The sequence below is a fragment of the Diaporthe batatas genome (genome assembly GCF_019321695.1).
Source record: "Diaporthe batatas strain CRI 302-4 chromosome Unknown Contig00006, whole genome shotgun sequence".
Taxonomy (NCBI): domain Eukaryota; kingdom Fungi; phylum Ascomycota; class Sordariomycetes; order Diaporthales; family Diaporthaceae; genus Diaporthe; species Diaporthe batatas.
This window is the reverse complement of record NW_025408553.1, coordinates 1,088,884-1,105,378: the sequence shown is the minus strand read 5'-3', so window position 1 is coordinate 1,105,378 and position 16,495 is coordinate 1,088,884. Positions and strand designations below refer to the sequence as shown.

Here is a 16,495-nt window from a genome sequence, read left to right as displayed (position 1 = left end):
AAATAGTTTATATATATAAATATAAATATAAAGTAGTTAGAATTAAAGGGTGATTAGAAAGTATATTAGGTATGTTAGCTATTTAAAATTCTTAAGCTTAATATTATAACTATTGTTTCGAAAGATCTATTCACGCTAGTGGTGGGTAAGTCGGAGCCGAAGCTAGACTACGAAACTTTGTGGTTTCGCTTCTATTCCGTATACATCCGAGGACATACATGGCGCCTTCATACGGTGGTAAGCACTCAAGACCTACGAAACTTTAAACCAATTTTACAACCCTGGCTCCGACATCGGCCAGTCGAGATGGCATTCCCATGCGAGGGTAGGCACCGCCAATTCTACAAAATGTTTGTGCTACCTCTTGTTCTTTCTGCTGACGTGAACTGAAGGTTCCATACCAACCCTATATCATATCATGATGCACACACATCTTGTTTACTAGCCAATGTCCCTGTACCATCATGTCATATACTGCAGGGAAAGCGCTTAACCCTCGGATCCTACTTTTCCAACTTTGTCACAAGACACATGTTGAGATATTAGGAGGTTGGTATGAGGGGTCACGCATGTCAAATCAATATTCCTGTTCGTGTTGATGACTGATGTTCACGCACGCACAAATGCAAACACTGCCCGTTGGCCCAACAAATTCTCCAGCTCCACAACTCAAAGACGGATTCAGAGACCTTCGAACTCTTTATCGCATTAAAAATGTCCATCATTAAAGCTTGTGGATGCCAGTTCTAACCTGCCGATCTGAATCAGTGCCCATGCATCCTGGAAGCACCATACCTCTCCGGGATTACTAATTTAGTAAAGATTAGAAGACCGATACTTAAGTAAAAATCGGGAGAAGACTATGCTACCCCATTCTTTTACCGGCAGCTTACTATTTGTCATGTCTGCATATGCAAGTGAGCAAGAGCAAGGGACGTGGGCAGCCTGGCCCCGCCATGAACGGCCGTGATGGCGAATCGGGTCTTGTCGGTCGTACAGAGTGTGACACCTTCAAACACAATCGGCAGAGGGATACGCTAAATGGCTGGCGAAAGACTTGTATGTCGTCTGATAAGGAGGGGAACCATAAAGATGTTGACATGCATGCATTCGGATGTGGGTCAATTGATGTGTGCAAAGCTGTTAGTAACGCCCTTCGCTTCGCTCGATTGGCCAGCCCCGCTGCTTGCTTCCATCGCTCGCGGCGGTTTCCTAATTCCTAGAGTATCGAAATTCGACGTGCCAAGCGTTGATGCGTCTACGAGTCTCCTTGAGTTTCGTTTCTGTTTCTATACGTCTCATCCGCTGGTATTTGACCATATAAGCTCACACGTAGGGGGCACTCAAATCTCGGATGCATGCAGCAAATCCTGTTTAAATATTCATTTTCCTCTCACTTCAAGTGCTCTTTATTGCTTTCCATCGTTTCGCGTTCCCAGAATCCTCGGTCACGTACACGTGACACACGAACATGTCCATGAGTGGCAGCTTTCGGCACATGGCGTGCAAGTTCTGCCGCGATCGCAAGGTCCGATGCGGTGGCGAGCAGCCGTCATGTGAGAAGTGCCGGCGAGCTGGCGAGGAGTGCATCTACCTTCCGTCGCAAAGGTCGCCAACAAAGGCCAGCCTTGCTGAGACCGTGGACACGCTGCAAAAGCGCCTAGGTGAGCAGGACCATTCTCCCCCCATGTTAGGAACGGTCATAAGCTGACAGCATAATTTTCTTTTTATTAGAGGAGGCGGAGACTCGCATCACTAGAATGGGGAGGCATTCAAGCCAGAGTCTTACGCCGCACATACCATACAGCCAGCTGTGGCCTATGAGCACAGAGTATTTGGCGCAGGCGTCATCGTTATTATCCTCTGACAACTTGAACTCGTATTCCGGCCTTGCTGCGCCCTCGGCGAATCTCTACAATCAGTCTGCCAAGAGCTACTCGGCCGAGCCCACGCAGCACGACAGGATGGGCTCGGTCGACACCAACTTGACGCGCCCGGGCACGGGGAAGACGGACCCGCTGCAGTTCCGTGAAGAAGATGCAGAGAGCAACTCTTCCTCGTTTGCGGACCTCTCTGCACGGCTTGGGCTGCCAGACCACCGAAGGGCCAGCTACCCAAGGCAGTTCTTCGACGCCAACACGTCCTCCAGCAACACGTCCATGTTGGACACGCCACAGACGGAGAAGACAGCCGAGGAGATCGCTGGTCCGATACTGAACCACATCTCAGTGTTTTCCACGGCAGTCTTCCGGCACCAGGCGGAAATATGCGGCATCGCCGGCGTGCTGTCAGAATACGTCGCGTGGCTGCGCAGGTCCCCGCCTGGGGTCAGCCCTTCCGGAGCCAACTCTGTCTACTCGAACGTGCTGGAGACGATCGAGGCTCGCCTTCGGGAGCTGCGAGAGATAGCCGAGAGCAGGCACGTTGGCTCGTTCCACGACCTAGCCGTGGGGGTCAGGGAGCTGGTCCCCGCGGGCAGCACCCACTCGCACGCCATTGGCGACCTGGAGCGAGACTTGCAAAAGCAGGCGGCCGACCTGTCACATTTCTTCAAGACCCGGTACAATGCGTGCTCCATGCTCTCAGAGCAGCTCCGGAGCATGCCGTATGGCCCGATGGACCAGGGCAATAAGCCTGGCCTATGAGAAGTCTGGGGCCACAGTTGCGGATCGACACACACTTCCAATGTTAGACATAGACAATACACGACAACGGCGGTTAGAGAGAGAAAACACCCCAGGCATCACAGATGAGTGACGTGATGCACGAGGCCCCACCCATACGCTCGCATTCAAGATGACATGCAGCAGCTTACGCCCCTCGTCAGAACCCAGAACCTGGGTCTGAGCAGCCTTTGCCGTCTGCTGAGAGGACAACTCCAGATTAGGTCGACATCGGGCCACTCCGGATGAGGTAAATTCTGATCGATCAACTTGCCCAGAGCCTCGCGCGGGTAATACGAGTGCCAGTGGGGCATCAAGTTCGGGCATCAAGTTCGGGTAAGAAATTAGGGTGATGTGGCTCAACAGCGCCTCTCGCCCCCAATGTACAATCGAAAGACAGAGAAGAGGAGGAAATCACATCACAGGAATCCACACGCCCCTGTTCCGGGCCGGGCCACCGAGACTAGAAGAGTTCGGTCTAATCGTGCCGCTCCGTCTGATGTCAGCACTTGACGATGTCTTGGCCTTCCTGGCTTGTACGTCTCCGAACCAACTACAGGCTTGGCGGCAGAGGCGGAGGCCTACAAGTATTTCAAGCAGAGTACTGCTGCAGGCTGGACCACAGACGAGCACACCACCCCGAAGCTCGAAGGATTTCATCCCACGTCGGTTATTCATCATGTCACCGCCTTCGACACAGAAACACGATGGGAAATTGAGGGCCTTCTTGTGGGCCCATGGGCTGTTGAGCATACTCTTCATCTGGGGCCGCATTGCCGCCGACGGAACCCTGACATTACTGCAGGAGGCCACCGCCAGCAAGAGCTATCAGCTGTCAGGCAGCGAGACAGCACTGGCGCAGTCCTTCGTCGGGGTCCCCTTTGTCGACCAGTCCCTGCGGTCCCTCATCATCCTCTTCTGGGGCGCAGTCGACGGCTCGTCACCGGCGACCACGGCCGCCGCCATCTACTTCGCCGGCCAGATCTACCCCATGGCCACCGCCATGTACCTGGACGGCCTGCGCGCCGGCAACGGGCCCGGCGTGGTCAAGGTCTCGCTCTGGTTCGAGCTCATCGGCCTGGCTGCCATTGGCTGCGTCGGATCCCTCTGGGGCGCCCTCTACACGGCCTCGTCACCGACCACGGCACCCGCCGTCACCCGCGACGGCCTCAGGGCCGCCTCGCTGGTGGCCGAGCCACGCACCGCGGCGCTCCTCCTGCCCGCCATGCTGGCCAGCTACGTGGGCCCACTGCTGCTCATGGCGTCACCGTCAGCCCCCGCCGTCCAGTGGGCTATCGTCGCGTGGAACCTCTTCCCTGTGGGGATTGTCGTCATCGTCAAGGCTGGGAGCGCGCTGTTGAACACGCTCTTCCCCCTTGGCCAGACCTCTGCAGTGTCGCCCCAGCAGGGCAAGGCCACGGCCACAGCCACGGCCCGTTCCCTGCAGCAGGCACACATGAGCGTGGTGAGGTGGCTCGGCGTGACCTCGGTCGCTTTTGGGCTCGCCGTGCATGTTGCAGTCGGCGCAGTTTCCCTGTCGTCGGTCGTGTTTCCGGGTCTGTTCCGTGACGAGCACACCCGGGCACTTCATCCTTGGACACTCTTCGTTCCGCCTCTCGCGTTGAAGGAGGCCAGTGTAGTCAGTGATGGTCTTCTTGGTTTCATCAAGTGGGATCAGGCTTTTGGCTACTCGGTCGTGATTGTGGTCTACCTGGCTCAGCTTCGAAATGCCGCGGCACAGGCCAGCGGGATGGGTGGCTACTCTTGGCTGAGGCTTGTAATCTTGTCTGCGTTGTCCTGCTTGCTTATCGGGCCGGGCACGACCATCATGGCCATAAGCTGGCTCAGGGATGAGGTCCTTTACAGTTCATAGATGCCTGTAGAGCTCTTGGTATGAGCATTGGGTACTGCGCACAAAATTGATTGGAGAAAAGACTTGACTTCGACCTTCAAGAGGCGAATGTTTTGGGAGGGAGAACTGCCGTGGCCAAGTGACTGTGCAAAAAGGGTGGCTACCCTGCCACTGGAGAGTAACAGAGGTCTACATGTGAGCGGCGCACCACAGGCACGAGTATGCTGAATCATTAATCAGGAGACCGGTCATTCGCACCCGCAAAAACGGAGGGTACACCCATATTAGGCAGCTTGGAGATCAAAGTACTCAGGTTCCCATAGGAGGTTATCCTAGGATGTTATCCTATAGAAGATTGTCCTATATGAGGTTGTTAGAGTGCTTACCACCGTATGAAGGCGCCATGTATGTCCTCGGACGTATACAGAATAGAAGCGAAACCACGCATATTAGGTTGTCCTATAGGAGGTTGTCCTATAGGAGGTTGTCCTATAGGAGGTTGTCCTATAGGAGGTTGTCTAGTAGGAGGTTGTCTAGTAGGAGGTTGTCTAGTAGGAGGTTGTCTAGTAGGAGGTTGTCTAATAGGAGATTATTATCCCATGGGAGCTTATTCCTTGGGTTTGGGTGTACCCTCCATTTTGGTGGGTGCGAATATCCGATCTCTTAATCAGGGGGCTTCACCACTGTAGAGCAGACTCTGCAGCCGTAACAATTGAAAGGCTGTGCCCATTGCGACGTGCAATAAATGGTGTACAGTGGTTGTATATACCCAGGTATTAATGACATGGCCATGAAGTCGCCACCCGTCCAATGCATCCAGCCCTTTAACACCACCAGCCACCATTAGCTAGAGCACTGGTTATTAATGCTAAGTCGAGGCCTTAATTATGTCAGACGCTCGCTCTGCAATGGCGTACAGCGCAGCCATCATATGTCCGCTGATCTGGACAGGTATGACTGAGGCGTCAACGACGCGGACATTCGTGGTCCCGTAGATCTTCAGGTTCGAGTCTACCACGCCTCCGAGTTCTCGAGGAACCATGGCGCATGTGCCCACGCCGTGCCAGGCGGTCTCAGCTGCGATTCCAGTTAGTGCACTGCTCTTACAAGTGAGGACGGGGACGGGCATTTCCAGGGAAAACATACTTGTATGTGCGATGATTGATTTCCACTGGGCATCAGATGCACGAGCAGGAAGGGACGCAGTGTCGGGGCTGACTTGAGACAGCACGATGTCACTGAAGGGTTTCGTCCCGAACAGCGATTGTGCAAGCCGTCCAGCACGAATAAGGATATCCGTATCAAAGTCCACGGCATGCATCTTTGGGTCCAAGGCCGGCTTGTTGATATCCTTGGGCGACTGGAGATGGACATTTCCCCAGGAGAATGGTATCATGTCCACTGCCACTACCGAGTCCTCGGTCAGCCAAAGGACCTCGGCTACGGTGGCCTTGCGGTCAAAGATGATCTCATGCTGGATCTTGAACCTCTTCTCGAGCGAAGCCGCGCTGATCCCATTGTTGAGAGATGATGACACGGCCTTCGCCCACCTGGGGATGTTCTTCGCGCTGGTACGCGATAGGGATGCTGTCTCCTTGCCATAAAGGTCTTCGGCCGTCGCGAAGACTGCAAACGGGGTCTGCCCCCTTGAGGCGACGTCAACAGAGTACACCAAGGGTACCATTGACGCGTCTTGTAGGCCTTCTCCGACGCCCGGCAAGTCGACCTTGGTTGCAATTTTGTGTTTGGAAAGTAGCCTGGCCAAAGTCAGCGCCAATCATCAAAAAATACGCATTGGATTTGATTCCGCACCTCGGGTTGCCCACCCCTGACAATTCAAGAATCAGAGGGGTTTTGTACGTCCCAGCAGCCACGATGACTTCCTTTGCGGCCTTGAGGGTGGTCTTCTTGCCTGCACCGTCCAAGTACTCGACACCAGTCGCCGTGGCAGTCTTGCCCTTCTTGTCAGACCATGTGATCCTCGTCACGGTACCCTTGATAACCTTGAGATTGGGTCTGCTCTCAGACGACGTATAGTATGCACGAGCGGACGTCTCTCGTATTTTAGCATCCCGGTCAATGGTCCTTGGAAAGCTCCCAAAGCCGCGTAGCGAGCCGCCGTTCAGGTCCAGATTGAACGGAACACCGAGTGCTTGGGCCGACTCCTGGACCAAGGTATGGAACGACTCATTTGCGAGGTTATAGGGGAAGCCGGTTTTGAGGTAGCCTTCGCTGCCGTGGTACTCTGGCTTGTAGGAGGCTCCGGAAGAAATTTGGTCCTCGGTTGGTGTGGTGAAATTCTCGGTGCGTTGGAAATATGGAAAGAGTGTGTCCCAAGTCCACCCTGCGTTACCAAGGATTTCGAAGGCGTCGAGCTGGACCTTCTCCCCGCGAGTGTAAATCATTCCTTGATGGGTTGTCAGCTCTCTGTCTAAATCTCACAGCCTGCTCAGCTGGTGATATGTTACACGTTGCATACCATTGATATTACTTGTTCCGCCGATTGCTTTCCCAGCGTGATATAAGATCGACCTGTCTGCCACATTCTTTTGGGGCAAGGAGTTGTACTGCCAATCAATGGAGGCATTAAACTCGGTCGAATCGAATGTCATGACCCCGGGGTAGTTGCGGGCGTCGTCACCAGCCTCGACAATGACAACTCGGGCATTGGGATCTTCGGACAGCCGGTTGGCAACCACCAGTCCGGCAGTACCTCCCCCAACAATCACATAATCATAACCCGCAGTGGATGATGGTTGTGCTGCAGCGCTGCCGAGCGCGAGCAAAAGGTGAAGTTGAAAGTCTGTCCGCATGGTGAACTTCGAATGCTTTGTCGTGTGCGGCTGTTGGAGATCCGGGACACGCCACGAACCTTTAAGAATCGGAACAAGAACAGAGCATTTATATACCCGCAGCAGGATGCTATTGTTAGCGAATTTTGATACCTAGCTATCATCGTCAGTGATTACTTGCTCAGGATTCCTGCTCATTCTGGATGAGGTGCGAAGGAGGCAAAAAAGCTTATCACAGAGGATTCATAGCACACCACTAGCAGTCTAGTCTAAGCCACGCAAAAGAGAATAGGGACGTAAGCTTCAAGGATTTACACGAGATTACTGGAATGGAAGCCACATGAATCCATTTGTACCCAAGAGGATCTTGTGGCCCGGTGTTGGTGTCACATGCCTGCTGCATCTGTTGCAGGAGCCGAACTTTTGCGCTGTGACGTCTTGCCTGTGCTGGTACCACTATTTTACAGTCATACCGATAGCATTGTATCGCCGAATTTCAGGGCCAACGGACTTCCTCATGACATTAGAATACGGTACATAGTTTCAAAGTAGAATCGGATGACACCTCACCGGATCCACTGCACTTCCTAGGCGAATTTTGCTGGCAGGTGTTACGAGCATAACAAGAAATATGATTGGAGTACATGGTGACGACAATGGAAAAAGAGAAACACCGGTCGAATTTGCCCTTGAAAAAAAGTAAGATGAAAGGATCTAGCCACGGCACAATAATTAACCAGATCATAGACCTCTATGGACTCCACACTAGACTTGAACATCTTATCACGCATCAGCTGTGTGGCAGGGCCGGGTAGAACAGAAAGGATGTAATCTCGTGCGTTTAAGCCGGCGGCGGTGATTCGTGATTGGACAGAACTGTTCGCAGCGGCACGACCTTGGTGGCTTTGATCAGCATGTACGCCTTGTTCCGCCTTATGCTTCAGCCCTGTTTCCCAGAAAGTACCTACCAATCCGAGTAGGATTTGAACTATATGGAAATACTAATCCCCAGCCAGCAAGGGCCCCGACGAGTCACGAGCCAAAAGCGTGCGGAGCTCGGCTGCTCCGAACGTTGAAGCCGAAGAGGGTGTTGGCTAATGGCATCCTTGTGGGGGCGGGTGATAAAGTGCAGCTATTTCATTGGGCCACACACTCCATCAGCCCTCTTCACCACAGCCGGGCTCTGATTTATAACGGGAGGAGTCATGGGAGGAAGAGCATTTGCGGCTGAAGCCTGGCTGCGGCTAGGTAAGTAGGTACCTAGATAGCATCCCCTGGCGAGGCCACGTTGGGGGCACGTGGTTCGGACCCCAGCATAATCCACAACATGTCCAAGTGCTACTAAGGGTAAGCGAGAACCCTGCATGTCTTCTTTGTACACTATCCAAGACGCGATCACTGCTCTTCGCCCGGATTACCGCGCTCGCCCCCTGAGCCCACACAGGTAGGTAAGCCTGCGGCAAATTTCGGTCATCCCTTCGCTTTATATTCCTCAGCATACTGGCTTAATATCTGACCGAGTCAAAAGATTCTTCAAATTACCGTCCGGACTCCCCGTCCAGCAACAAAAATAGAACCATTCCTGCGGGATGTGGGGCATAACTCTGCTGACAGACCAGCCGCATCGTCGGTGCAACATTCAAGTTGTGGCCGTCGTCGCCTGTCCACAAATCAATGTACCTGGACTCCTTACCATATTCGGAAATCTATCGGGGGGGGGGCGGGGGGGGTCGAAGACAAGCAGGGTCTCAGTCTCATGATCAGAAGCAAGTTGAAACAGTACCAAAGTTGTGAGCCTGGTCAATCTCTCGTCCGTATTTCAGTTACAGCCGTAATGCTCCGTGGGTCGACATTGCTCAAGTAGATGAATCAAAATACACGTAGAATAACAAGGGCGAAGAAAGCCCAGACGATTATAAGGTCGATAAGTGCCAGATTGTGTTCCAGGCCGCTTTTCAATCATACCTGAGCGCTGCCGACGGGGATGAAAGTCTTGCGACAATGACATGTAGAGCGAGATGATACAGGATCTAAGCTCCGGTTGCCAAATGATGAGCAAATGCCTTCATATTGGTGGAGCACGAATGTTCCATTTCAAAGTATTTTCAAGACTCTCTACTAGTACATTCGGTCAACTCCTCTATTAGACGGCGTTGCCACCTGTTCCACGGGCCAGTCCATAACTCCAACGTCTTCGAGTCTCCAGGTAGCGTTGGGGCAACAGGAACATGTATCAGTGCGTGTCGGCCTCAGGAGAAGGTCAAATATGTCTTCATGACTCAATAGGCTCATTCTTTGGCCAGAAGATCCAAGTACTGCTGAGCAACCTGCTCGACAGCCTTCTCAAAGGGAGCAAACTTGAAGCCAAGAGTCTCCTCAGTCTTGGACGCATCAGTGCTGATCTTCAGCGTGGGCTGCTTGCCCTCAACGCTCAGCTTGCCGGCCTTGACAGCCTCGGGGAACTTTGTGCGGAGCACATCAAGGGCATCCTCGTAGACGATCGGGGTGCTGGTGATGAAGGCCTGGTTCCCCTTGACGCTGGGGTCCAGCGATGCAACGTGCGCCCTCGCCACGTCCTCGCCGAGGACGGCGTTCCCATTGTGGGGGAACTCGCCCTTGTTGCCGAGCAGGAGGCCCAGCAGCACCGTGTTGGTGCCGTCGGCCTTGAGGTCGGCAACCGAGCTGACGACCTCGTTGCGGCCAAAGACGGCGGCGGGCAGGATGCTGATGATGTCGAGGCCGGCACGCTGCCCATTCTCTGCGACCCACTTCTCGGTCGCGTTCAGTGCGGCCACCTTGCCGGCGGCATACGAGTCAAACTCGCCGAAAAAGGGGCCCTTGGGGTCTGGCTGGCGGTCATCCTCAGTAAAGCGCTTGGTGTAGTCCACATCGGGAGACCCGGTGAAGAACGCAAAGGGGATGACGGCCATGACGGTGTTGGTCAGGACGACACGGCGGACAGTGCCCGCGGCGGCGGCGCTCTCGAGCATCCCGACATGACTGTCAACGAGGCCGCGGATAAAGTACGATTCGTACTTGTCAGCAGAGACCGTGACCTGGCCAGTAAATGACGGCACGGGGGCTGCGAGGTGCACCACGTAGGTCACACCTTGCAGAGCAGCGTCGAACGCCCCTGGCGCGGCCATGTCAGAGACGATAACGAATGAGAGGTCATCTTTGGACGGGCTCAGGGCCTGGATGGCAGGTGTGGCTAGGATGCTGTCGGCCTTTGACTGCGAGCGCACCGCGGCCCTAACGCGGTATCCAGACTTGAGGAGGTCCAAGAGGGTGAGAAACCCAACAAAGCCGGTCGCTCCGGTGATGAGAACGAGTTCTTTGCGGGGAGCCATTATGCAAGACAGGCGGCAGCAATAATTATGGCTTGAGTCTCGTCCAGGAGTATAGTTACGCGTTGAGTTTGCTTGGTGGGCTTTGTTGTTGGATGTGGGTCAAAGAGCGAATGAGAAACATTAAACTGTGCTGCTCAGTTGGAGGACCATAACTCGCTTCTTATCAGCAAGACAAGAGACATCCGGCTGAAGAGCCTGGTGGCTTGTGGTCCCGGACTGGACGAGGACGGATGCGTCGCAGGAGCTCAGCTGAAGTCGCCTGCCGTGCCTGAAACCTCGCATCCTTGGATTTTCATTGTGCTCACATTTCTAAGCAGATGCATTTCAAAGCAAATAGGATGCAGCACTCGAATAACGAATGGCTGGTCCCACGAAAAGTGCCAAGCAATGCCCGTGAGATGTTAACAGAGGAAGGAATATTTGTTCGATAATGTCAGCCGCTATGTAACGCGTTCATGGGACCCTCGTCAACCGGGCAGCTCGGCCCGAGCTTAGTGTCATATGTATCTGTCAGCCTCGCCAAGTACCCCTGAGTATCCCGGCATACACTAATGCCGGTGCACAACTCAAAGATACGTCTGCAGCTTACGACTACGAGATAGATACAAAGCTACGCTCGGTTGTTCCTGGCCGATTGGAGCCAGATTATGCAAGTAATCCGGGCCGAAGCCACCGAGCGGCATTAGTTTAAATCCTCCTATATACTTACCTGGGTACTTCTGCTGAGCATACAAGCTTCAGCCCCCAAACTATCGTGACCTCGGCCCCTTGAGCAACAAGAAGCCTGCGTGACGCGGGGGGGTTCGAGGCTTTCCTCCCGCGGCCCGCGGGCTAATTTTCCTCCGAATGGGTGTGTTTAGGCCGACATGAGGTTTATCGCAAGCGCGGCTTTTACCGCTGTTGGAACATGACCGCTCAATGGCGCCTTACACACGGCGCCTTGCATGACCCATTGATGTATGCGGGTGGCAGGGGTTCACTCCGGTGCCCGGTGACCTACCAGGACTCATCCCGGCCTGTACCTGAAGTAGGATTGTGCACATGAACTGGCGCTCTTGCAAGTCCAATACCTGATCTTGGTATCTCAGGATTCTATTACGCTGTGCGTGTACCCCCAGCTTGAGAGCAACCGTACCTGGAATCCAGCTGTGCTAGATGATCAGTGAATCCAGTCTGAGAAGACCTCGTCGAGTATCAAGGAAAAACCAACGCCCTGTCATCTATGTACCTACTGAGAAACTCCGTAGTCCGAAAATGCTCCTCTTGCTTGCTAAGACGGTGGATGACATAGTAGGCAGATCGGCGCAACACCGCAGCGGGGTTCGGACGCCGCCATGACTGTCAGAAGGATTGTCTACCTGGCTAGTAGGTGTTCAACATCAGGGGTAGGTTCTAGTAGCGGGCCCATCGAGAAGGTTGCAGAGACCAACACATCGGCTGCAGTATATTGTTCAAATAGGTGGTATCCTGGGTGGAATGGTTGACCTAACTGGATTCTGGATACTGGATATCTCTAGAGTGATCAAATTGGTAGTAATTCTGGCACCAAAAACGGACATCTGACAATGTCGCCACACACTTCATTTTCCATTATCATTTGGTTCACATTTGTCTTTGTGGCAGCCTTGTCAACATCCGGTACTACCACCAGCGCAGTCTGCCACCAGGCCAACAACAGAATACCTAATAGAATATGGTACCCGTCAAGCTTGGCCTATAATGAGTCATTGTCTTCATACTTCTCGGCCCAAGAGGCTGAACTGCGGCCGCTCTGTATATTCAGTCCCGAAAATGTGTCAGAACTCTCAAACTTTGTCAAGTTGATTTCTAAAGACCATGGTTATGGACAAGCAGGCACTCAAGCACCGCAGTACGCTGTCCGCAGCGGCGGACATACCCCATGGGCCGGGGCGGCAAACATTGAAGGCGGAATCACGGTCGACCTGCGCAGCATGGATTCGGTTGTGCTGAGCCCGGATCTGAAGATGGCTTCACTTGGTGCTGGCAGCATATGGAGTGACATCTATTCGCACCTCGCACCCTTCAACCTCTCTGTGATGGGTGGCAGGGTTGTCGGTGTTGGAGTTGGTGGGTTTCTGACAGGAGGTAGGTAAATATTCATTTGTCTCAGAAATCTCTGGCGTGCGACTGCTCACCAGTTTAGGAGGCATATCCATACTGTCGCGCCAAAACGGGTGGGCCTGTGATAACATATATGGCTATGAAGTTGTCCTGGCCAGTGGCGAGATTGTTTATGCTACCGCAAGCTCACACCCGGATCTCTGGCTTTCCCTCAAAGGCGGCTCCAACAACTTCGGCATCGTGACGCGCTTTGACGTGCCGACCTGGCCTCTGAGCAAGCTGTGGGGCGGTGCTCTGTCGTTCAATTACACCCCATCAATTGTGGATGCCCACAGTCAAGGCTTCAGCGACTTCATGGATCCCATAAACTTCGATGACGCAGCATCCATGTTTTTTGCTCTATTCTATGCGAGCACGGGCCGTACTCGCACTGTGCTCGACGTCCTTTTTTACGCACGGCCTGTCACAAAACCCACGATATTCGATCCTTTCACTTCTATCGAAACTCCAAATTCCAACACATTGCGCTTGGCCAGCGTGAGCGATATCGTCTCTGAACAACCCGGTTCCCTTCCACGTGAAGCAAATTGGTGGGTTGCCTTTTCAGGACGGGATCGGAGAGACAAAATGCTGACCACGCGGATCAGTGCATTCTACACCACATTTACATTCAAGAACGCTGGAAAATCCGTGTATAACGAATTGATTGAGATTTGGGAAGACATCACAGACACTCTGGGCGATGTCAAGTCCCTGAATCTCGGCATCTTGTTCCAACCTTTGCCTGTCACAAATGGCACAAATTCGCTTGGTCTTCCAGTGGGAGAGACTGACCTCGTACTCGCGGCTTTGACAAGCTCATACGAAAGAAGATCAGACGATGACACCGTGCTGAAAGCGATGCAGGCAATACAAGCTGGAATGGAAGTAGTCCTGCGAAAAGAAGGCCTTCTTGTCCCATTCCAGTACCTCAACTACGCGTATCAGACACAGGATCCCATTGGGAGCTATGGGGCCACGTCCAAGGCCCGCCTTCAGAAAGTCAGCAGGAAGTATGATCCGAGCGGATTCTTTCAGACAACTATTCCAGGAGGATTCAAACTTTTTGCATGATTCGGAAACAGTATGATTTCAATGATTATATATGGGAGTTGATGTGTAATTTTTCGAATCCCGAATATCACATATTTGATTGAGCCTTTGATCCGTGAATAGGAGTCTTTATTCAAGTGGTTATTGTCATTGGTATGAACAGGACCTTACGCTGACCCCATCAAAGCAACTTGAAGCTGAGCCTGCAGGCTCGGCTTGGGCATTGAAGCGAACACTTGAACTAAGTAACTGTTGGCCATCGTCAGAGCAGTGAACTTTTGTGAAGAAAACTTAAATGAATGTAAACCAAGAAATTAATACTGCTAGAGCTGTTCATGAAACTTGATTAACGCTGATAAAGTATTCAAAGACACTGTAGTCTAGATGTAGAATTAGAAATGTTCTATTAGAAGAGGGCTTTTGTAATTGTGGGTTGGTAGTGACAACGGAAACACAATGTGGGCATTCGTCGGTGTTGAGGGTGTCCCAAATGGCAGCCACCCAGGTTATTTAAGAAGATGCAGCTCTATTATTCAATCAGTAGGCACAACTTGATGCCCTTCATTACTCTTCTTTCAAATGTGCACGCAATGCCGTGACGGGCTTAGGGGCACGTCTCATTGAGTTTACCTTCCGCTTTCCATTAAAATTTTTAAAAATACTTAGGAAACCTTGGAGATGTGCGTAACTGGTTTCGCTTCTATTCCGTATACGTCCGAGGACATACATGGCGCCTTTATACAGTGGTAAGCGCTCAAGACCCAGCGCTTGAAAACATACTGTGCCTATACAATATTTAAATTCATTAATCTTTTACTGTAATCTTAAGATTTAGCCATTACAATAAGTAGTGTGATCTTCACAGGTGTAGTGACGCTTGATTGTGGCGCTGCTGCAGCCGTTTGTAGTCTGTGAGCGCTTGATCGGTGGGATTGACTTGATTCTCAAGGGAAAGGGAGAAAGGCCATAGGGGCCAAGTTACTCCAAATACAATGACAGGTGCCGGGATATTTATCCCTCGTGCCCCCTGATCGGGTGGTATCAAGCACACTGCACTGATTATATTGTGCAATTCGAACCAAAAACCCCCCTTCCCCTGGTAGGAATGAAGAAACTACATGACCAAGACACTGCGGAACCGCACACGATTGGAACTGCAGTGCTCCATAGCCTTAGCGGCGTCAGCCAGCGTGAACTTTTCAACCATCGACCTGATTCCATGGTTTCGTGCAAAGTTGATGGCGTCTTCCGAGTCTACCGTGTGCCCACTCGGCCAGCCATGAACAGACACTCCTCGAGTGACAAAGAGATTCGTGTCGAATGGCACTGGCCCCACAGGTGCGAGGACTATCAGCTTGCCGCCCGGTTGCAGACCCCCGATGAGTGGACCGATGGCCTGTGGGTTGGGTGCAGTTGCCACAATGAGGGCTGCGCCCCCAAGCTGCTGAAGCTTTGCGACGGCTTCGTCTTTGCTTGTGTCGATGTATCTGTGATGCCTCAAACTTCAGTCGTCTTTTCTGGAACAAATTGCGTTTGGCCTGAGGTATATGGGAGAAGAAGGATGGGGTATGTGATACGGCGGATATTTAGGAGTAAACACACGTACTCGTGTGCGCCAAGGTCAAGCGCAAAGTCCCTCTTTGAGCTGCTGGAGCTCATGGCAATGACATAGTAACCCATCTTCCTCGCATACTGGATGGCGTAATGGCCCAAGCCACCAATACCCTGTATAGCAACAGTGTTTCCCTGCTCAACATGCATCTTCCGGATGGCATTAAACACGCTGACCCCAGCACAGAGCAAAGGAGCGACCTGTGCCGGGTCGACGTCGCTTGAGACCCTGACCAGAGCCTGTTCCCGAAGAATGGCATACTCGGCGTAGCCACCGTCAGAGCTGACGCCGTTCACATGGGCATTGTCGCACAGCTGGTACAGACCTTTGGTGCATTGCCGGCACGTCCCGTCGTGGCCTTTTAGTTGACAGGGCGCCGGTGTTAGCACGGGAGGGCGGAGGGAGGGAAAAGGCGGGCGTGGGACTGACCTCCGTGCCAGGGAGCCCCGACTCTCTGGCCTACGCAGAAACGCAGGACCCCGTCCCCAGTGGCTACAATATCACCCACCAGCTCATGTCCTGGCACGCGAGGGAAGACAGGGCCCAGGCCGCCTTGCTGTTCAAGAATGTCCGTATGACAGACGCCACAGGCGAGGACCTTGACGAGGACCTCGCCGGATCCGGGAAGCTTCAATTCTAGATCCTTGATCACAACAGTCTGCCCTGCCTTCTCGAGAACGGCGCCCTTGTACGTCTTTGGGAGCGAGCCGGCCATGATTTCAAAAGCATGGGTTGAATCTGTCGAGATTGTCGCTGGCTCTTCAGATACCGATGCTGTCCTGGGAAATTGCAAAACCTGTGTGGCCAACGATCTAGAAGCATGAGATAGATCTGGGTGGCATAGCAGAAGAAAGGGTGGGCGGTTTGGGCACTACGTCAAAATAGCAGTGAATACGTCTGCCACAGAATCGCCTGACCTGGCCCTCTTGTTTTTTTCTACATACCTGGCCAACGGCTTGTTGATCAACGTAGACTACTAGTAGATCCATGCAACATTCGACGACGTATCCAAGTCCAAGTAAGCGGCCCGTGACCTCCACTATTCCGCATGT

The 16,495-nt window shown here is 52.8% G+C and overlaps 6 protein-coding genes across 6 annotated transcripts; 3 read left to right on the top strand and 3 right to left on the bottom strand.

Moving 5' to 3' along the window:
* Window positions 1–1,471: 1,471 nt before the first annotated feature.
* Window positions 1,472–2,645, top strand: KVR01_006023 (uncharacterized protein; the record flags this gene model as incomplete). Its single annotated transcript, XM_044787846.1, has 2 exons — window positions 1,472–1,664; window positions 1,735–2,645. 2 exons carry the CDS (start codon window positions 1,472–1,474, stop codon window positions 2,643–2,645), a joined length of 1,104 nt encoding a protein of 367 aa, XP_044644826.1.
* A 517-nt stretch (window positions 2,646–3,162) lies between these two features.
* Window positions 3,163–4,536, top strand: KVR01_005836 (uncharacterized protein; the record flags this gene model as incomplete). Its single annotated transcript, XM_044792573.1, has 3 exons — window positions 3,163–3,199; window positions 3,223–3,332; window positions 3,364–4,536. 3 exons carry the CDS (start codon window positions 3,163–3,165, stop codon window positions 4,534–4,536), a joined length of 1,320 nt encoding a protein of 439 aa, XP_044644639.1.
* A 732-nt stretch (window positions 4,537–5,268) lies between these two features.
* Window positions 5,269–7,345, bottom strand: KVR01_006257 (uncharacterized protein). The gene is made up of 4 exons (XM_044781304.1): window positions 6,995–7,345; window positions 6,328–6,922; window positions 5,662–6,272; window positions 5,269–5,592 (listed from the first exon to the last, which is right to left on the bottom strand). Exons 1-4 carry the CDS (start codon window positions 7,326–7,328, stop codon window positions 5,384–5,386), a joined length of 1,749 nt encoding a protein of 582 aa, XP_044645060.1. The 5' UTR covers window positions 7,329–7,345; the 3' UTR covers window positions 5,269–5,383.
* A 1,991-nt stretch (window positions 7,346–9,336) lies between these two features.
* KVR01_006262 (uncharacterized protein) lies at window positions 9,337–11,046 on the bottom strand. The gene has a single exon (XM_044782224.1). The coding sequence runs from the start codon at window positions 10,655–10,657 to the stop codon at window positions 9,596–9,598; it is 1,062 nt and encodes a 353-aa protein (XP_044645065.1). The 5' UTR covers window positions 10,658–11,046; the 3' UTR covers window positions 9,337–9,595.
* A 1,144-nt stretch (window positions 11,047–12,190) lies between these two features.
* On the top strand, window positions 12,191–14,058 carry KVR01_006467 (uncharacterized protein; the record flags this gene model as incomplete). The annotated part of the gene is made up of 3 exons (XM_044789085.1): window positions 12,191–12,763; window positions 12,822–13,791; window positions 14,019–14,058. The coding sequence occupies exons 1-3, from the start codon at window positions 12,223–12,225 to the stop codon at window positions 14,056–14,058; spliced, it is 1,551 nt and encodes a 516-aa protein (XP_044645270.1). The 5' UTR covers window positions 12,191–12,222.
* Window positions 14,059–14,753: 695 nt separating this feature from the next.
* On the bottom strand, window positions 14,754–16,342 carry KVR01_005777 (uncharacterized protein). Its single transcript, XM_044793421.1, has 3 exons — window positions 15,873–16,342; window positions 15,438–15,801; window positions 14,754–15,318 (listed from the first exon to the last, which is right to left on the bottom strand). The coding sequence occupies exons 1-3, from the start codon at window positions 16,156–16,158 to the stop codon at window positions 14,946–14,948; spliced, it is 1,023 nt and encodes a 340-aa protein (XP_044644580.1). The 5' UTR covers window positions 16,159–16,342; the 3' UTR covers window positions 14,754–14,945.
* Window positions 16,343–16,495: the final 153 nt, after the last annotated feature.